Raw genomic sequence first — 21,912 nt, 5'->3', positions numbered from 1 at the left:
AAAGATCTAGAGGTCTTAGTGGGTGGCAAGCTCAATGTGTGTCAATAGTGTGATATGATTGGCAAAAAAAAAAGTTTAATGCATTGACAGACGTACTTCACAGAACTAGGGAGGTGAGGTGATCATCCTAGACTATGTTCTGGTCAGGCCACACCTATCATATTATTTTTAGATCTGGGAACCACAGTAGGAAGGACATTGCTAACCTTTTAGCACAATGGTGCTAAATCACGATAGTGCCGGCCTCAAGATCAAATCATATGAAAATAAATAAAATCAAATTTAAAAATCAAATTCCATGAGACTTGGTGGGAAAGGAAATTTAGGGGACACATGATCATTTTGATCAAGTATTTGAAGGGCTGTCACGGAGAAGAACAAGTCTGCTGAGCCCCAGAGGGCACAAATAGAAATGGTGGGTGGAAAGTACAGCTAGACAAATGGAAAGAAAAGCTTCCTCCAAATTAGAATCATCCATAAGTGGAATGGGATGCCTTGGAAGAGAGTGAGATGCCTTTTACTGGAAGTTTTCAAGCAAAGACCCAATGACCCCTTGTTGGGTTTGTTGTAGAGTCACTTTTTGTATAACAAAGGACAAACAACAACAAGGTTTAGGTGTAGGTTGGACTCAGTAGTGACCACTGAGGTTACATTCAACTCTGATTCCATGTCTGATTCTGAGTATTTTCTTATTATTGGCTCTTTTCTGTTTCACTGAGACTAACTATAGAGAATGTGCTTTGGCTTCCTTACGAAAATAGACATCAAAAGTGTCCTTGACAGTTTCCAATCTTCTGCTGAAGGGCCTTCCCCACCCCCAAGCATGTATCCATTGTTCTGTATCTGGGGGACCTGGCCTTAAACTCTGGTTTAGGTTAATTATCTTCCATGGATTAAATAAAGGATTTAAACTATTGAAAACCTTAGAGAACCAGATAGCAGCCAGGAATGTTCTCCCCCTTCTCACTTCTGCCTCTTGCAATCCCTAGCTTTAATTCTAGGCTCATGGAGAAAATTCTAAGGGCTGGAGAGTTGATTAGGCTCTTCCACCATTCCTCCACATTTAGAGCAAATGAATATTGACATTGTAAGCAGTGTTTTGCGATAGGTATCAGTAAGAGATGAAAGCAAGGGCTAATGCAAAATAGATTCCAGTGAATTTTATTTGAAAGATAAGAGCTGCAGCTGGCTCAATCCCGATGAATGGTGTCCCAACTGCCAAAGCTTCTTTGGGTATTGCCAGTCTTCCCTGTTTGACTACTACTTCTCGCCCTCCTTTCTAGCCCATGTTCCATACCTGGGCTTCTTAAGATGTGTGTATACCATGAGACTCTGCCCTGGGTCTTCTCTTTCCCCTTCACTCTCTCTCATCTCCAAGCCCTCTTGAAGAATGGAGTGCTAATTGGCCATGCCAAGCCTGAGCTTGTAGATGGTCTTTTCTACACTCATGATTAGTCTTTAAGGCAATTTGGCCTTTGCAAATATTCAAGACCCTCATTGGCCTCAAATGTAGGCACCTATTGGCTGGGGTTGAACCTGTGGCTCCTAATTAACCTAAGATGACTTTGGATGGTAGTGACTTCTCTTAAGATGAGATGTCTGCTCAACTTGGGTACTGGTCATGATCCTGGCGATGACTTTAACCAAAGCTATTGTTATCTCACAGATGAAATGGTGGGAGGGGATTCTCTCTACACTCAATCCACACGATGCTTTCATTCAGTTCACAGGGATGCATCCTAGAACATGCTGGGATCTCCTCTACTTAATGCAAACAAAATCTCTCTTGCCCTTTTGCAGAAATTATAGGAAAAATAACCTGTTGACCTTTAGCATGTGACCGAATGAGGTTTCAAATGGCCATGCTGCAAAAGAAGCTATTGACTCTTAATATGCATTAGAAAAGGATTACAATAAACTATGTTTAATATAAATGGTTTTTTCTATTTAGGAAAGGCATCTCCCCCAAAGGGGACTGCCCTGACAGTTTCAACAGAAAATAAGTAATAGTAATGATAGCAACCAGAAAAACAGTGGCACTGACTTGATCCATCGATTTGCCTCACTTCTACAGGTGGAAAATCACACGTCGGTGAAATATCGGTTGGGCTTTAAACTGTGGGGTGGGTCACAATGGATAACAAAAGACCATCCAAGGCAGCTTCCTTCCTTCCTTCAAGGCTAAGCCTGGGGCCACATCCTGTTGTTCGGTCATTTCAGTCATGTCTGACTCTTTGTGACCCCATTTGGGGTTCTCTTGGCAGAGTTACTGGAGTTGCCATTTCCTTCTCCAGTTCATTTTACAGATGAGGGAACAGGCAAACAAGGTTAAGTGACTTGCCCACACAGCTAGTAAGTGTCTGAGGTCAAATTTGAACTCAGGTCTTCCTGAATCCAGGCCCCAACATTTTATCCACTGTGCCACCTAGCTACCCTACATCCTACAGGACAGCGATAATAAAATAGCACTTTTAAAAAAAGGCACTTTAAGGTTTGCAAAACACTTCACACAGGCTATCTCATTTATCATCATGACAACCCTGTGAGTAGGGGCTTTTATTGTCCCCATTTTACAGGAGAGGACACTGAGGTTCAGAATGGTTAAGTGACTTGCCCAGGGTCACACAGCTAATAAGCATCTGAGGCAGGATTTGAACCCAGGGCTTGCTGACTCCAAGTCGAGCGGTCTAGCCACTCACACCACACCTAACTATCTACCCAACCTTGATTCTCTCACCCTCGGCCCCCTGATGCCCTGCCCCCTAAAAATTACTTTGTACTTGGTTATCTGTATATAGCTTCCTGTAGCCCTTCATTCAGTGCAGGGGAAGTTTTCAGTTTTATATTTGTATCTCACACACAACAGATGTTTTTTGAATGCTCATCGAATGAATGTATCTAAGATATGTAACAAGGCTTTAAAAAAACAAACCAACCCCAGGCCTGTGGGTTTTTCATTGTTTTCAGGAGCTCCTGGTTTGGACCTTCCAGCATCAGTTCTGAAGCTTTTACCCTTAAGCACCTTAAGAAGGTGCTTGGGACACCTACAGGGTTAAATGACTTACCCAATGCTACCCAGCCAGTGTTTGTCAGAGGCACAATTTGAACCCAGGTCTTCCTGGCTCTGAGGGCATCTTTCTATCCACTAGATCTGCCTCTCCACAGACATTAAGCCAAGACATTGGATGCAGAGCTCTCTGCCTGTGAGCCTACTCAAGACCTAAGCTTGTGGGTAGAGGTTTAAAGGCAAGGGAAGGAGGCCCTCTACGCTGAAATTCCTGTCTTCCTTTCAGACACTCTTAGATCTGGAAGGTAGTTCAGAGGGCATCCAGGCCATTTGGAAACTTTCTAGCAATTCCCTCTAAAAGATATTCCCGAAGCAGACAAACAGCTTCTGCTGAAAGATGTCCAGGAATAGGGAAACTTCTACGTTATGAGGCAAATCATCCCACTTCTAGACAGGTCTAATTGTTAGGAAGTTTTAGCTAATATTGAGTGGAAATCTGCCCATCTACAACTTCCAGCCACCAAGCTGAGCTCGGTCCTCTGCCCTCTCTGCCACAGGATGAGCCCTTACATCCTGGAAGTTAGCTCTCCTGTCGTCACCACTCCCCCCCCAAATCCCCCCTGCACACACACCGTCTTCTCTTTTCAAAGCTAACCATCCCTGGTCCTTTACCCCATACACCCTTGTACAGCCCATCTCCCAGCCCTTTTACTCTTCTGGCTCCCTCTTCTGGACATGGGCTGCCTTGTCTTTCCTAAAAGGACATTCCCAGAACCCGACTCTCTGTTTCCGATAAACTCTCACTAGAGCCACAAGCCGAGGGACTGACTCCATCCTCCCTCTTTGTATTCCCATTGCCTGGCACATACTAGGTGCTTAATAAATGCTGGTCGATCAGCTGATTAGGTTTCAGTGTTAACTGTGTCTGTCCTACTTTTCCTTATCTGATCATTCTCCTTGAAAGTTGAACAGAGCCACCTTCTCCCTTTGAGCATCTGTCATCTCTGGCCCAGGAGCTGCCATCATGCTTGCTGAGCTTCCACATGTAGCAATCTCTGTTTCCATCTTTGCCACTTCCATAGAACTGGGATGACACGGCTGTTTCCTCCCGTTCTATGAAGACATTTTTCCCTTCCTGAAACCTTGGAAATGCTTTTACCCCAACTTCCTTGATGAAGCTGTAGGACTTCCTCAATTTAGGAGCACACCCAAGTCCATTCAAGGAGTCACTCCTTTGAGGTAACAGATGAGACAGTAGCGTTGGGGGTTAGGGAAGAGGGAAGTATTTCAAAGGCACTGGGTAGTTCTCTTCTACCTTATCTCCATTTTCCCTCTCTTTATTCCATTGATGGGTGCCTGAAATTCCACAATTAGATATTATTTGCTTTGGTGTAAGACCTCTAACTCATACTGGTATATGTTTCCCCTAGAGGAATGACAAATCAAGCCTTTTTTGGTATGTTATTAGTGTGAATACATTTATCAGGCCTTCCCTAAGTTTGATAGGGGAAGAAGAAAACATCAGAACATTGAAGCAATTCATGTCTTCCAGAATGAGAAAAAAGAGGTCATTTCAGAGTACAGAAAGCCAGGCTCCACCTCCTGATAATTTGCTATTTGCCTTTGGGTGCGGTTCCTATTCGGATGCTTGATGCTTCCTCAGAATAGGCTGGACAGACCACGGGGCATCAGGCCAGTCAAGTGGACTGTCAGGAGCTGATTTCTTCCTATATCCTGTAGAGATGCAGAAAAAAGCTGAGAAAACCCTGCTCTCGTTGGAGGAGAGTCTGCTGAAGCTACTCGGTGTGCCAGCCAAGACATCTGTCAGCAATCTAAGTTGTTCAGATGTAGGGAAGTTCTGATATGCCCTTTACCCTGGAGACCTAGAATTGGCTCCTGCAGTCTCTTAATAAATGACCCTTTGCCTTCTCTTTCCTCATCCATTGGTAACTAGTGAATGGGGCATCCTTGGCAGCTTTTAGACCTGATGATTGTATCTGATTGCAGAAGATAATTTTCTATATTCTCCTGTGAGAAAAGAAATTCCTCAAACCATAATGTTTGCTCTCATCTACAGTGAGCCCATGTCAGGGTAAGAGAATAGGGAAGTGCTATCAGTGTTATCAGTGGTGCCGCTGCCTTATCCCTTTTATGGTGACCGCTCGCTCAGTGTCTTTTCCTGTCCAGCACCTCAGAGAGCCTGAAGCAAATGCCACACGTAAGCTTCTCCAGGACCACCCACGATGTGGGGGGAACAGAAACACAGTGCCTAAGTTCCCCAGGAACATAGACCCTCAGAACCTCACTACCCAGCGAGGAGGAGATCACTCTGATGTCTTATTCTCCCTCTGTTTAAGAAAATCATCTCCGTGCCTACAACATCAGGGCTAGCCTAGGAATACCAGTCCAAGCTGTGGGGGCTCTGGGCTTTTCGGATTGTCTGAAAATAGCTTCAGAATGGGAAATGGCCAGCGCCCCCTTGAGGGGACTTGGAAGCAGCTGCTGCCTTCTTACTCCCACAGTACAGCTGTCCTGCCTCCCTTCTGGTGGTAGAGAGTCAACATTTTACTATAGTCTGAACTCTTCCTGTGGAACTTCCAGATGTTCATTTTGGAGTTTTCTTTGCTTACTCAGCCCAGCTCCTAAATAGCTCCTTTTTGTATGCAACATCTCAGAGGAAACCCTTCACATTTAGTCCTGTAGCTTCTCACTGGCTTTGGATTTGAGGGGCTGGTGTGTGTGTGTGTGTGTGAAGCTGGTGGTCTTTTCTCCTCCTAATAAAGATAATAGTGGGGGACCTGGGATCATAGGAATGTAGATTTGGAGTTGGAAGGGGGCACAGAGACCATCTAAACCAACCCCAACATTTTACAGATCAGAAAACTGAGGCCCTTAGCACTTAAATGACTTGCCTCAAGGCAGATCAGGAGAAAGGAGCAGAGCTGGAATTTGAACCCAGCTCCTCTGACTCCCAAACCTGCCCTCTTTCTACTCCATCAATTTGCCTTCCTCTGCTAAGATCCTCCAGTGCCTCCTCACGGTGTGGAGGAGACCCTGGATTGGTGAAGCCTCCCTAGAAGTGTACAAACGCTGGCAAATTCTGCCAGCTCTAGACTCTGAGCGTGGGCTGGCGAGGTATGTGGGTTGTGTCATCTCAGGACCAGTCTGGCCACATATGAAGATCATCGTCACCAGACAGGTGGCACCAAGTGATGTGCATTGGAGCCTTGGCAACTCCCGGAGCCACGAGGAGCTGCAGCCTGTGCTGGTGTGGGGGCATCCATACCAGGGATAGCCCAAGTCTGTCCTTGTAGTGTTAAAGCAAGCGGGAGGGAGCAGAATCCTGGGGACATGGACTTTGGTGGCCCCAGTGGAAGATATGCATATGTGTTGGGGGGGGGGTTCTTGGGGGGCAGGGAATAAAAGAAATGCTTTGTGATGCTTATTTAACAGAAAAAGAAACTGAGGCATGATGATTCCTCTTTAGAGTTCAGACCAGATATAAGAGTTCCTGAATCAGAAACCTCCACAACTGGAACGACCTTCAGAGGTCATTTAATTTGACTCTCGCCCTTATTTAGAGATTCAGAAATTGAAGCTCAGAGAGTAGCTTTCCCAAGGTCATTCACGTAGCTCCCATCAGAGGTAGAATCTGAACCCAGGACCTGACTCCAGAGCTACTAGGTTAAGTGCTTGGAGATAGAAAGACAGAAAGGAGCAGTCCCTGACCTCAAGGAACTTACAGGTTTGTTAGTGGAGAAGACAACATATACATATATATTAAAAATATGTGCAGAATAAATACAAACTAATTTGGTCCCAGGGCAGAGAAGCCTTCAGCAGGGGAAAAGATCAGGAAAGACACAATGTAGGAGGTGACAGGTTGAGTTTTGAAAGAAACTAGAGATTCCAAGATATGGAATGGAGGAAAGGGTGTATTCCAAGCAGGGGGCACAGCCTGTGCAAAGGCACAGAGGGGGGAGATGAAGGAAATGAATAAATGAATGAATAAGCAGTTATTAGGCACTTATGTGCAGGGCATCAGGATAAGCACAGGGATTGTAATTACAAAAAGTGGGACAGCCCTTGTCCCCAGACAGTTTACACTTTAATAGGGGAGTTGTGGCTGGGGAGTCGAAGGAATGATGAGTTGGTTGATCCACTGGGCAGTCGATTGACAAACCCTTTCCAGAGGCAATGGCAATAACAATGTTATTACTGTGCCCAGTGTCTGAGGAATAGCAGAAAGGTCAGTTTGGAAGGACAGAAAAGTAAAGGTCAAGGGCAGCTGGGTGGTGCAGTGGGTAGAGCACTGACCCTGGAGTCAGGAAGCCCTAAGGTCAAATTTGACCTCAGACACTAGCTGTGGGACCTAGGGCAAGTCACTTAACCTCAAGAGAGAAAGAAAGAGAGAGAGATAGAGAGAGAGAGAGAGAGAGAGAGAGAAGAAGAGAGAAAGAGAGAGAGAGAAGAGAAGAAAGAAAGAAAGAAAGAAAGAAAGAAAGAAAGAAAGAAAGGAAAGAGAGAGAGAAAAGGGTAATTAAGCTTGGAAATGTAGTTGTGGAGCCAGGTTCTGAAAGGCCATCCTCTGTGTCTATCAAAATCTTACTCATCCTTCATAGGACCATGGGATTTAGAGCTGGAAGAAGGGGGTATGCTGGAGGCAGCTCATACTGGCTGGCAAAAGCCAGTTGTTACATTTTCAGTGTGAGCATTTACACCTCCGAAATGGGCAAACACTATGAATCAGGCCTTGATGTATCGTTTTGTTGATTGTCTAGACTTGGGAAAGTGATGCAGAAAATGTTAATGTGCAGATTATGCCTAAAAATGTATCATGTGTACCATTTTTTTCTTTCTGGAGAGCTGGTGGTTAAACATTTACCAGCTCACTTCTGGCTAGCAGGAATCTTAGAGACTCATTTTATAATGGGCGGAACTAAGACCGGGAGAGAGGAAGTGTGCCCAAGGTCACACAGCTGGTCTGGGTTGGGCTCCCAAGGTCGGTGCTTTTTTTAGGACCCAGTTAAGGTCACGCCCTTTGGGCTTTTCCCGCCTGCTCCAGGCCACAGCCTTAGAACCCTTTTGGGGGACCCTTAGTTATCACTTGCTTCGAGTTGTCAAGTCTCGAGGCTGCCTGTGCAATACACACCGTGTTCTCTTTGTGAACAAAGACAATGTGATGCCTCTGGCCTGTGTCCTCCCAGAGCCCAGCACGGCCCTTAAAGGTGGCCCTCGGGGGAGGAAAGTCTTCCTGTTGGCCGCTAGGCCTCTCCCTGATGTGTAAGGTTGGCACAAAGGAGAGAAACAAGGAGCAGAGCAGGCCTGAAGCTCAGCCAGGCTCCCTGACTAATTCATTGTTCTAATCTCCACTGACCAGACTCAAAGATCCCTAAAACCTTACAGGGACACAGTAGTTCAGCTGCTTAGGAGAAAGAAAAAGGCTAATGCAGTCACAGGAACTCAAACTTTCCTCTTGGGTCTAGACCTCATTAGGAGGATTAGAAGTGGAAGGGACATCAGAGGAATCTGACTCAATACCTTCATTTTATAGATGAAGAAACTGAGACCCAAGTCACACAGCAAGGGAGTGGCTGAAGTGAGATTCGAACTCAGGTCTTCCTGATTCCCCACCCCATGCTCTTTCTCTTGACCCAAGCTGCCTCAATAGGATGCCCTCTCCAGGGTCAGAGGGAAGCTCACTGTAGCTCGGCTGGAGCCTTTGGGAGAAGCACTTGGAGGGGCCCTTTGTTTGCTGGGGCTGAGGGCCTGGGCTCTGCCAAGGGCTGTGTGCTCTTGCAAGGGCAAGACTTCATCCATCCTTTCCAGATGATGGTCTCTCTTTATTTGCAGGATGGAGAATCTCTTTGTGAATCGCTTCATGCACATGTTTCAATCTTCCTGGAGTGACTTTGCGGACTTTGAGAAAATCTTTGTCAAGATAAGTAACACCATTTCAGGTAGGCTGCCCATCTGGGTGTGTGGCATGCCTTTTCCCCCCAAAGTGAGAGTATCCCTCCTTGGCACCAAGGAGAACAGGATAGTTTTCTTACCTTGACCTCTCCTGAAAATTGGCAAAGGGCCCAGGGATGACAGCTCCAGAAATACACCTGGAATGGGATGGGCAGGCAATGGCTCCTGGTATGATAGGATTCCCTATTTCCTTTGAAGTCCAGCTCAAAACCACGTCCTATATATGAGACCCTACCTGATCCCCTTGGCCACTGGTGCCCTCCCCTGCCCATTATTCTTTGTCTCTCTCTGTCTCTGTCTCTCTATGTATCTCTCTCTCTCTCTCTGTCTCTCTCTCTCTCTCTCTCTCTCTCTCTTTCTCTCTCTCTCTCTCTGTAGACAAATGGATTGATGGATGGACAGGTAGAAAGACAGATATAGAAAGATAGATCTAGATATATATCTACTATACACACATATGTGAATATATCTGCATAGACAGATAGGCACACATATTCTGTTGGAAATCATATTTGATCCCTAAGGGCTGGATGGGGATAGGGACGGGACCTATGATTTCATTGGTATAAGGAACTCGCTGGTGAGGAAGCTTCCTCTGCTGATGCAGATGGGCACCTTCTCTGTGATTCATAGTCTCTGAGAGTTGCCTCCAGTTCTGAGAGTTTGGGTAACTTGTCTGATGTCACATGGGCAGTAGGTATCAGAGGCAAGTCTAGAACCCAGGTCTCAGAATCAGGAACTTTTCCATTTTTGACTTCACAGTGCCTAGCACATCAGAGATGCTTAATCAATGCTTGTTCATAGATTGGTTGACTGGTAAAGACAGAATCATGATCAAAGATATGGCTGTAGCTGGCTACAGGGGTTGGTTCCATACCCTATCCCTACCAAGGGCTTCAGTTCACTGGAGGTTCAAGAAGAGAGTAGGGTCATACTTTTCTTTTTGGTAGGATAGAACCCCTATGGGGCTCCTGACTGGAAGATTAGTAGCAGCCTGAGTCAAGCCCCATGGTATGGCTGTGCTGGTCCTGACCTAAACCCCTGGAGACTTACCCCAAACCATCCCCAGAAGATGCAGACCTTTGGGTTTCTTTGTATTGCTCAAGAAGCTAAAACCCAAGTTGGCTCTGGCTGGTCTGCTCCTGGATCCCAGGGGCTCTCAGCTAGCTGGCTGAGCTAGGAGGTGGCAAGGACTCAGAGGGGTATCGTTTCCCTCATAGAATATGTCATGAAGCACTGGCAAGAGGATTTCATGTTTGGCTACCAGTTTCTGAATGGATGCAACCCAGTCATGATTCAGAGATGCACCAAGATCCCAGAGAAGTTCCCAGTGACCACGGACATGGTGGAATGCAGCCTGGAGCGGCAGCTGACCTTGGAAGAGGAGATCCAGGTAGTAGCAGCACACTGACCCAATGGCTGCTTTCCTTTCTCACTTTCATTACTCATAGAAAGTTAGCTCTTTGGGGCAGGGATGATTTCGTTTCTCTTGTATCTTCAGTGCTGTGTGCCTTGCCTGGGACAAAGTGATTATTGTTCAGCCATTTCAGTTGTATTCAACTATTTGTGACCCCATTTGGGGTTTTCTTGGCAAAGACACTGGAGTGGCCATTTCCTTCTCCAGTTCATTTTACAGATTAGGAAACTGAGGTAAAAAGGATGAAGTGACTTGCCCAGGGTCACACAGCTGGTATATGTCTGATGCCAGATTTGAACTCTGACTCCAAGCTAGGCACTCTAACCACCGCAACACCTACCTGCCCCATGGTACGTAACTGCTTATTGATTGAATATGACATGAATCATGTGCTTGGGGGGGCAGGGAGTGATCTAAACCTGTGATTTGATCAGTTTAGGGAACTCCTAGTGTGGGAAATATCACCCATCTACGCAGATCAGCAACCCCTCTGTAGTTTTAGAACACTGCTCAGGACACAAAGCTGTGGAATGACTTGTCCACCCTCACATGGTGTTTTTCAGAGGCAAGTCTTGAATCCAGATCTTAGTGATGCCAAAATTGTCCTTCTCTCAGCTATGATATGCCTTAGAGTAGGAGTTCTTAACTTTTTTGTGTGTCCTGGACCCTTGAGAAGTCTGGAGAAGCCCATGGAATCTTTCTCAGAATTACGTTTTTAAATGCAAAAAATAAAACACCGAGGATTACAAAGGAAACCAAAGGGTAGTGAAAATGAAGGCAATTGTCTTCCCACCCAATTTCACAGGCCCACTGAAATCCACCCATACCTGAGGTTAAGAATCCCTGATCTATTGCAGAATATTCTTTTAATAGCTTAAGACTACACTAAGACTTTTGGTACACCCTGTGAATAGTAAAATGTCATATGATCGATCATGTATTCATGTTATCATCATAACATCATTGTCAAAAAGAAATAGCATGGTGCTGTAAATGGAGAGCTGGTCTCGGTGCCAGGAAGACCTGAGTTCAGGTCTCAGCGGTGCTGACACATACTGGTTGTGTGACAAGCCTGAGCAGGTCAATTTTAACCTCTAAGTAAATATCTAAGACATTAAGTTGCAGATAAGGTTCTGACCTGCATTAATAGAGGGACTTTTTCTCTTGGGATGTCTCTTACCAATGAAATGGTAGATCCAGACCGAGACTCCATCTCTCTTCCTATCCTACTGTTGTCAACAATAGCTCACGTCTCTTCTTCTTCTTCCTCTTCTTCTTCTTTAACAATCCGGGTTGACTGACTTGCCCAGGGTCACCCAGCTAGTAAGTGTCTCAGGCCAGATTTGAACTCAGGTCCACCCAACTCCAGGGCTGGTGCTGGTGTTCTCTCCACTGAGCCACCTAACTGCTCCAGGAGCTAATACTTCAATAGCACTTAGCAGCAGCTCTTCAGACTGACAGAAAGCACACAGTCCTGGCATGATTGTCCCCATTGAGCAGATGGGGAAGCCAAGGCACTTGCCCATAGTCACATTCTCCAAGTCCAGTGCTTTGCCCCCTACTCCGAGCTGATGGGAGGACCTACCTCTTTGTTTTGTAGATGAGGATTCGCTAAGGCTGAGTGGGTGGGATTTGAACCCCCAACCTCTGACTCCAGTGTCAATGATCTGCAGCCAGAGATTATCTGGTTCAACTTCTCACAGAGCCACAGGGTTCCATTCTGGCTCATGAACCATTCATAATTATTATTTACAATTTGGATGATAATTAAGGCAAAAAGTAATTTACATTTCCATAGCACTTTAAAGCTTATAAAATGCTTACCTTTCAGCAATACTGTGGGATAGGATGGTGCATTTAAGGTGGGGCTGCAGGTGGGGCCAATGAAGGGATTATATCTTGGCTCCCAAGTAGGCCCCTAGCACCACTAGGTGCTAAACCTATGTGGGCGTGAAGCCTCCAGGGTCCTAAGGGGAGTTGCTAAGACCAGAGCCAATAGTGAGAGCTTAAGTTCTGGTCCCTCAAATGACGTTTGATGATGGCTAAAGAGTACATAAAAAGAGAAGACAGAGCTATTTGCTTAGGGCTCTCACTCTGGGCAGTATGCTGATGTGGAGCCTCTGAACAGCTGTAGTTAAGAGCCCTCCAGCTTGCAAACCCTGATGTTTGGACTTTGTTAAACCCCGGTAACAATGCCTTAAGATTTGAACCAGACAAAGTCTGCCTATTGATGTTTGTAATTTGTTTGTATTTGCTCCGAAGTTCAGGGTGCTGGCTTTTTCCCCTGAACTAAGTGAATGATATTTGTATGTTCGATTAGATCGAGATCGTTAACCCCTTAACGCTACTTTCCTTAGTAAAGCAGATCAAAAGAACCTAGGCTTGCAGTATTCCTGTTGTTGGGCTTGTGTTCCTTTTTCACCCCCACAGAAGCTGCTAGGCAAATTGTTGCAACAGGTGGGCAAGTATTAATGTCATCCCCTTTTTACAGATGAGCGGACTGAAGCTCTGGAAGTTATGTACCCAGGGTCTTTGACTCCGATCAATGTGTAGCTGGGTGTGGGAACCTGCCTACGTGTTGTCAACATTGGTTTCCGGCTCCTCCCTCCATTTGGCATTAGATATTCCATTCTGTTCCTGTTCCTTAGTCCCCAGTATTCTTGATACTGGCTGACAACCACAGCCTCCGCTTTTGGCATCCCATTCTTGAACCACCCAACACTATCAGAGACAGCCCAGTGAGCCTCACCCCAGCCTCCTCAGTCCCCCTGGCTATCCAGTGATAAGACCAAGCTGGCTGTCATGCTGAAGGCAGGCAGTCAATAAGCCAGCAAGGGCCTGTTACATACTTGGTAGGGTGCCAAGAGCTGGGCCTACGAAGAGGCAAAAAACCATCCCTGCTGTCCTGGAGCTCCCAGTCTGATGGGGGAGACAATGTGCAAATGGCTATGGACAAACAAGATAGAGACAGGATAAATGGGACATCTTAACAGAGGCAAGGCGCTAGCATTGGAGGGCTTCCTCTAGAAGGTGGGACTTTAGCTGGGTCTAAAAGGGAGTCTCTGAGGAGGTGGAGATGAGGAGAGAGCATTCCACAGAGGGGGGACAGCCAATGAGAATGCCCAGAGATGGGAAGGGAAGTCTCTTGCTCAAGGAAAGGCCAGGAGGCCAGTGACCCCAATCGCAGAAAACCAGTGGGGTGGGAGGGATATGAGGAGTAAGAATGTTAGAAGGAGAGTGGGGGGAGGGGGGAGTTAGGAAGGACTTTGAATGCCAAGCAGGATTTTGTATTTGATTTTGCAAGTGATAGAGAGGTAACTTGACAAGACTTGGACTTTAAGAAGCAGACTTATTCTGTCTAGCTTCAGGAGGCAGAATTAGGACCCGTGGGTAAAAGTCACAGCCTGGAAGATTTCTATTCCATAAAGAAGAAGTATATTCTAACAATTAGAATTGCCCAACAATGGAACACACTCCATCACTGGCAGTGGGCAGGCAGAATAAGAGATTAGGTGACAGTTTTCTCTCTCAGGAGAGAATTTTGGGAAGGAAGTTTGGGGTTGCTCAGATGTAAGCAAAGGAAGTGTGAGAGCCAATGAATCATGTGTTTAAATAATGCTCCAAAGTATACAAAGTACCTTTCTCACAATTACCCTCTAAGGTGGTGTATCAGGAGGGCCGAGTTTATAATCTCAAAGAAGATCATAAACATGTCTGAAAGGTTCGGAATCGCCGGATAGAAGAAACTCTCAAAGTAGAAGGCAGAAGAATCAAAACATTTATTTAGGCTCCACAGTAACCAACCCATGAACCAGAAGCCCCATTTTGATATGTTGGTCATAATCTTCCAGGCCCAATAGGTACGCCTTGAAAGAGTAACCAGGAGGCTACAGAGAAACATGATTGCGTAAAGCAAAATCATGTTTCCCCCTTGATGGTAATAAGATTACCCACTGGACTGAAGTCTTTGTTCAGCTTCCTCCCGTAGATCAGCTCTGCTGCTGGCAGCTCCTGCCTCAGCTGTGTCTGTTTCTGAAACTGAAGCTGCAACTGAAACTGACGATGTAACGGTCGTAACTGACGTAACTGTCGTAACTGTCGCTGGCTCCAACCGGAAAAGGAAAGAGAGAAGGAATCTTCAAGCTGTCCTCTCCCCTCTTATAGGGTTTCTGACATCATCAAGCTCCGCCCAAATGACCAGGGCCGATTGGTTCCTGAGTTGGCTCCTCCCCCTAGGGTAGACCAGGTTCTGGAGCTAACACCTCCCCTCAGCCAGCCCCATGACTCCCCACACAGGAAGCCGTCTGCCTCCCGGCATGCTCCCCGGGCCTCCTGCCCCGGAAGAGCAAGCCACAGTGTCCAGAGGCTCAATGAGGCAAGCTGAGCCATTCAAAGAAAACAAAAGCCATTATGGCTACATTCCACCCCTTGTTATAGGATACATAATCTAATCAGCCATGTATCCTAGAACATACATTGTGATTCAATTACAAAGGAAACTAAAACATATCATTCATTATAAAGCAAAACATATCATTTGGTGACATTCCTAAACATTGGTTTAACGATTCAAATGCGATCCACCCCTAGGTCCCAGCAAGATAATCTCTTCAATCAATCATCCCCAAAATAATTATTAATAATTCAAATGTCCACCCCTAAATCCTTGTATCCATTACATAGGATCAATAATATCATAACAATAAAACAACACAGCAAGGATAACACAAAATAAGTAAACAGAACACTATCATCATTTCCACCCCCCCCCTTGAACGATTGGGGCTCAAAATCTTGGGGTGAGGGGTGAAGGTCTCATTTTCCATAGCTTCTTCATGCTGAAATTGGATGTAGAGATGGCCCTGCCCCCAAAAAGTCCCATTCCAGAGGTCATTTCTTTAACGAGCTGGCAGGAATTCCAAGAATGCTACATGCTTAGGCAGTCACCGGAAAGTGCAGGGTGCTTAAGCCTGAAGGAAACAAAACTAGCAACAAGGTTAGCCAAAACAAAGGACAAAAAGAATAGACAAGTATGGACTATAATTCTTCAAATAAAATCATCTCAAGTTTGGTTGAGATTTCAGTTATGCAAAGATCCAACATCAGAGCCAAACTCAGGTGGGAAATGTTTCTTTTCAAAAGGAACATAATGAGGAAGCCAAGAGGATCCCACCCTAGATATAGACTAAGATTGTCCTCCCAGCCTTTCCCCAAATGTACAAGTTTTCATCCGTTAATCACACAAGGTCACCTTCAGTCTGAGTGGCTTGTAGGCTTACAGGAGCAGTTCTTATTTCCCTATTTCTCGTGTTATCAAGTCCTCTATACATTCTGTATAATTCATTGGTTGGAATTCCATCTATCATTTCAAAACCTACTCCTGCTCTCAATAAAGCAGTAAACATTTCTTTCCTTGTTACTCTCCTTTGGCGCCAAGTTTGCTGGTTATTCACCCTTCTCTCTCGAGGAGATCTATCCCCTCCCCAGTCACCTAAGTCATGTAACTGTAAAATCTTATTTATCACTGTTGTAAGACGGCTCCCTACTTCTCCAAGCAATAAATTCAAAATTAGTTGTTTATAAGCAGGGGGAGCTGTCCTAATTATTAAATTCCTATGAGACAGTCCCATTGGATCATTGTAATATTTGTCTGCAGTTCCTATCATAATGGCAGTCTTCATTACCTCCTCCTTTAGTCTCATGATACAATCTCTAAGTGAATACCAGGGTCTGTGCTCAGTGGGCCACATAGAATCAGTATCATATCTCTTATTGCATCCCACAGCGGCTAATGCCAACAGAGTAGTCTTGCTATCACCATCTCCTTGCTGATGATGTTCCCTAAAAGCTTGTTGAACTAGAGGATCATGGCTGATACCTATGAATCTCATGCAGTCTGTCCCATCTACTGATATTCCACCAGCCCCTTGATCACTGAGTCTTACCATCCAAGATATCAATGGTTCTCCTATTCTTTGGCTGAATCTACTCAAAATATCTGTGACCTCTTGCGGTGAGAAATCTTCCTGAATTTCCCTTGTAACTGAATCTTCACCTCGGGTTTCTGTCTTCCTCCTTTGTATGGGTCGAGCCCTTGTCTGATCATTTAACCATCTCCTATTCTCTGTGTGAGGCACATCCTGAACCCCAGTAGTGTTTTGTGCCTCAGCCGGCTCTTTCTGGGCTGGGTTGAAATGCACTCTGGGCTTTTTTGGTCTCCTGTTGCTCTTAGCCACATTAATAGAAAAGTTCTCATTTGAGTCAGTTTGGTCTTCTGCTATCTGAGATTTCCCTTCTTCCTGTGGGGTAGGAGTGCCCCCATGTCTTTCACTTAATCTCAATCTTTCGTATACTAGCCGGTAGGCTGATAACACTATCCAGCTTTGCCTAGATAGTGATGCCCCTGACTGAATCCCAACTTCTCGTAAACACTTTTCTAAATCCCTAGGATCTCCTCTCCGTAGCCTTGGTTCCCAGTTTTCACAGGGTCCAGCTTTTTTAGCCAATTCTTTTGCTAGGGAGGAATAAAATGGATCCTCCCATCCTGGGATATTTATCTCCTCCTCTGGAATTGTTCTGCTTCTAAATAGAGATCTTATACCTAGCGATCCTGTTCGTGACGCCAAATGTATCAGGAGGGCCGAGTTTATAATCTCAAAGAAGATCATAAACATGTCTGAAAGGTTCGGAATCGCCGGATAGAAGAAACTCTCAAAGTAGAAGGCAGAAGAATCAAAACATTTATTTAGGCTCCACAGTAACCAACCCATGAACCAGAAGCCCCATTTTGATATGTTGGTCATAATCTTCCAGGCCCAATAGGTACGCCTTGAAAGAGTAACCAGGAGGCTACAGAGAAACATGATTGCGTAAAGCAAAATCATGTTTCCCCCTTGATGGTAATAAGATTACCCACTGGACTGAAGTCTTTGTTCAGCTTCCTCCCGTAGATCAGCTCTGCTGCTGGCAGCTCCTGCCTCAGCTGTGTCTGTTTCTGAAACTGAAGCTGCAACTGAAACTGACGATGTAACGGTCGTAACTGACGTAACTGTCGTAACTGTCGCTGGCTCCAACCGGAAAAGGAAAGAGAGAAGGAATCTTCAAGCTGTCCTCTCCCCTCTTATAGGGTTTCTGACATCATCAAGCTCCGCCCAAATGACCAGGGCCGATTGGTTCCTGAGTTGGCTCCTCCCCCTAGGGTAGACCAGGTTCTGGAGCTAACACCTCCCCTCAGCCAGCCCCATGACTCCCCACACAGGAAGCCGTCTGCCTCCCGGCATGCTCCCCGGGCCTCCTGCCCCGGAAGAGCAAGCCACAGTGTCCAGAGGCTCAATGAGGCAAGCTGAGCCATTCAAAGAAAACAAAAGCCATTATGGCTACAGGTGGCCAGTGTATGTATTATTAACTCCATTTTACAGATGAAGAAACTGAGGCTTACTGCACCTAATGACTTATCTAGGGACACAGAGCTGAGAAGCGTCAGAGCTGGGACTTACACCCCAGGCTTCTGCATCTGAGTCCTCTACACCGTCCTGCTTCTGGGCAAATAAAACTTGGCTTGGTGCCCGTGCTCATTGTACGAAAATCTCTCAGAGAAACCAAACAACTCCCTGAAACCTTTGATAAAAGCAGCCATGGCTAATTGGCAGACCCCTCCCTCAGCGCCACTATGACTCTTCGGGTAATGCCAATTGTCTTATCTCTCCAGAGATGCCAGCTTGTCTGAAGTGCTCATAACTAAATACAGCTGCCAGCTGTCTGCATGAAGAACAGCAGGACTTTTACTTCCCTGGCCTTGGACACTGTTCTTCTCTCAGTACAGCCTAGGACAGGGCTCCCCTTTTTTTGGTTGCCTACGTTATCTTCCAGCCTCTTCCACAGTGTGGGTGCTGGGCTGGGGGTCGAGGTGAGAGGGTAGAACAGGGATGGTGGAGGTGTTGGAGGACAAGTCAGAAGCTTAGGGTTTCCCGGCAACCCCTCCCATTCTCTGTCAAGGAACCCACTGCTTGAATGCTTGGGGATGGGGTTAGGGGATATGGAGAGATTAACCTGACCTAGCTCCTCTCCACTGACCAAGATTTAATGGTCAACCTTTGAGGTTCCTTCAGGGTTGAAGAGGAATTGAAAAATTAACTTCTAATTGACAAAATGTACCTGTTTCCCATCATCACAGAGGTGAAGATTATGGATACTGAAAATTATTCATCCTGTTAGACACAGTCATTGTGGTGGTTAGTTTTACTTACCTGCTTTTTTTTTTTTTTACCTTTTCCTCTTTGTAACAGGGGTGGCTCAGTGGGTGGGGGACAGGGCTATATTCAGATATTAAAGTGATATGAAAACAAAAGTTATCAATATAAACAGGTCTAAAATTTTCAATAGAAAAAAGAAAAAGTGGCTTCTCTTCCTCTTGACAGCAAGGGAACATCTTCATAGTGGACTTTGAAATTCTGGATGGCATCGATGCCAACAAAACTGACCCATGCACACTGCAGTACCTGGCAGCCCCCATCTGTCTGCTGTACAAGAATCTAGAGAACAAAATCGTCCCCATTGCCATCCAGGTGGGTCAGTCCTAAGATGACACTGGGCTAGGACTGTTAGCATTCTGATTGTGAGGGTAAGATGTGTGCTTGCCACTTAGCGACAGTTAATGGGCGACCCTTCACTGATGTCTTCTTTGTATGCCTTGTCTTGGTGGGGGCAGGGGGGCGGGGAGGCAACCCTGAGCTGTGGATGGCTTTGCCAGGACAATGCAAGGTCTGGTAGCCCTTACCAAGCTGCGAAAATGTCAGATATGGGCGTGACAATGGTCAAGTGTGCCTCTCATTTGAGAACGGGCTTAGCTAAATCCTGAGAGGCTCATGGACAACTTAGCCGCTGAGTAACAACATTTTTATTCACTGTAACTCTTGAAGGCAATTCCTGACTTGTGGAGGGATCTCAATATGTACCAGCAGAGGGAGCACCCGCAAGGAAAGAAAAGGAGAAGAGGTGTGAAACAACAGCTCGAGGGACTAAAAGTGGGGTTGTGGTTTTTAGGATTAGGAAGATTTGAGCGTTCTTATATGTGTATGTCATTCTACTCTCCCACAGCCCCATTCACCATCCTTGTAACTTTCTCAACCCAAATACGACTCCCTCGCCACTCTTCCCCCTCATGTGTGATCTCCCAGTATTAAAACAGAAGCATCTTGAAGGCAGCGCCTGTCTTCACTTTTATATTTACCTCCCCGCACTTAGCACCTAGAAGGCACTGAGTAAAAGTCTCCCACCCCATTCATGCAGTTGTGCATTCATTCATAGGCAGAGGATGGTATAACGGGAGAGAGGAAAATGTGGAATATGGAAGGAAAAGATGGGGTGAGCCATAGAACAGAGTCCTGGAGGGGAGAAAAGGATGTGGCATCAGGGAGGTCATCAGGATGAATGATGAATATTGGGAAGGATTTTGGAGAGACCGCCTAATCTCAGAGATACAAACAAAGGGGGAATGGCCCAGTCCCTTCCCTTAAGTCTCCGAGAGGGAGAATACCCAAGTACAGAGTGACCGAACAAGGTAGAGTGAGATAAACACTCGGGGGGAGTCATAGAAAGACTTGGCAGGAGAAATGTGGAGGAGAAGTAACCTTCAGTTCAGAAGATCTGGGGGGTTTCTTCCCATTCTCATGGACTGGAGAAAAGGGGAGTGCAAATAAGCATTTATTAAGCACCTGTTGTTTGCCAGGCACTGTGCTACAGATGTTACTCATCTGATCTACACAAAAACCCTGACAGGTCGGTGCTGTTATTATTCCCATTTTGACAGTTGGGGAAACTGAGATAGGCAGAGGTTGAGTGAGTTGCTTAGCATCATGCAGCTAAGAAGTCTTAGGCTAGATTTGAACTCAGGTCTTCCTAAACTCCAGGTCCAGCGCTCTATCCATTGAGCCATCTAACTATCTAGGATGAAAGAAAAGTAGAATACTCCAGAGGGGGACAACACCAGGATCTGCTACCTTGTAGGCTGCAGGGTTGAAAGAAGAATTCAAAAGGTCATCTCATCTACTTCCTAGCCTTCCGGGAGTCACAATATATTCCCCTCATTGGATAGATGAGGAAGCTAAGGCCTGGGGAGACTGTGACTTGTCCAAGGTCAAACAGATAAGCCAGAGGCAGGATTTGAACCCAGGTCTTCTGTTTACAAAGCCAATGCTCTTCTCTCAGATCAGAATTCATTAACACCAGTCCCAAACGCTATGCTTTTCTTTGCTTCTTTTTAATAATAATAGTAAAAATTTGTAAAATGCTTTATCCTTTTTCATAGCACCCAACAAGAGGGCTAGGGAAGGTGTAATGTGAGATCTGGCTGAGAAGGGTTGAACCAAGCAGGGAAGGATGGTTTTGAATGTCACAAACAACTCAGGTCCAAAATGTCGATGGCATTATCTGATATATTCCCCATGTCACATACATGTGTACCCACGTATACATGTACATTCATGCACACATCCCACATGGCTGTCACCATTTCTTTTGTCAATAGACAAAATGGTGGAGCGAGAGAAATCAGAGCCAAGGAGACAGACTTTTTTGGGGGGGGTGAATGGGGGGAGGTCAGTCATGCCTTTTTACCTTTATGTCTTCACCCTGCCCCCCAGGGGATTCTATCGGAGTGACCATTTCCCCCACCTCCCTCCCTTTCCTCTTCTCCTTGGTCCAATGGCCCAACTCCCTCGCCCAGTGAAATGTACAATTAAGCTCTTAAAGCTTGTGTTTAGGTGTGACTGAAGGGACCAACTTTAGGTCTGACAAGGGAGAATGAGAAGAGTGATTTGTCCAGAAGCAGGCCCCTTCTGGTACCAAAGGCAATGTGGGAAGTGGAGACATGACTGGCCCATGCTCATACAACTAGTGGCAAAACTGAGCCTAGAAGGCAGGCTTCCTGCCTCCCGGTCCAAAGCTCCATCTACTGCCCCAAATGCTTATGTCTATGGATAATTAAGCCTTAGAAAGGCAGGTGGAATCAGGAAAGGCAACTGGAACCAACCACAAAATTTCCCTGAAGGATGAAATAAAGGAATATTTTAGCATTAGTAAGCAAATGTGATTCATTGAGTCAGGGAAAAAAGGAAGGTGCTGATGTTTCATTCAGCATTGAAATGAGGAGAGATATTTCACAGGACCAAAGGAACAGGAAGCCAAAATTTAGGACACAACTCAACCAACTCCAGAAAGGCAAATGGTCTAGATCAGGGGTTCTTAACCTTTTTTTTGTATCATTGACCCCTTTCAGCCTATGAACCGCTTCTCAGAACAATGTTTTTAATGCATAAAATAAAATACATAGGAATATATAGGAAAGCAATGATATTGAAATAGTTATCAAAAAAAGATTTAAAAAGCAAATCCATTGACCCTCTTAAATCTATCTATGGACCCAGGTCTAGAATTTAGACTGAATTTGTTCCTCATGGGTCAGAGCTGAGAATATGAGACTTATTCAGAAGGGGGATTTGTAGGACTAGAAAAGCAG

General features: G+C 45.6%; 1 protein-coding gene across 1 annotated transcript in view; it reads left to right on the top strand.

The window, feature by feature from the left end:
• ALOX5 (arachidonate 5-lipoxygenase) overlaps positions 1-21,912 on the top strand; it is an 83,522-nt gene that overhangs the window by 41,062 nt on the left and 20,548 nt on the right. Inside the window, exons 5-7 of the mRNA XM_036735663.1 lie at positions 8,861-8,967; positions 10,201-10,373; positions 18,815-18,961. Of these exons, the coding sequence (XP_036591558.1) occupies positions 8,861-8,967; positions 10,201-10,373; positions 18,815-18,961 (427 nt within the window). The remainder of the gene's footprint in view (positions 1-8,860; positions 8,968-10,200; positions 10,374-18,814; positions 18,962-21,912) is intronic.

Source organism: Trichosurus vulpecula, chromosome 8, assembly GCF_011100635.1.
Source record: "Trichosurus vulpecula isolate mTriVul1 chromosome 8, mTriVul1.pri, whole genome shotgun sequence".
Classification (NCBI taxonomy): domain Eukaryota; kingdom Metazoa; phylum Chordata; class Mammalia; order Diprotodontia; family Phalangeridae; genus Trichosurus; species Trichosurus vulpecula.
Note: the sequence above shows the minus strand (reverse complement) of the source record. Positions and strands in the feature narration are given on the sequence as shown.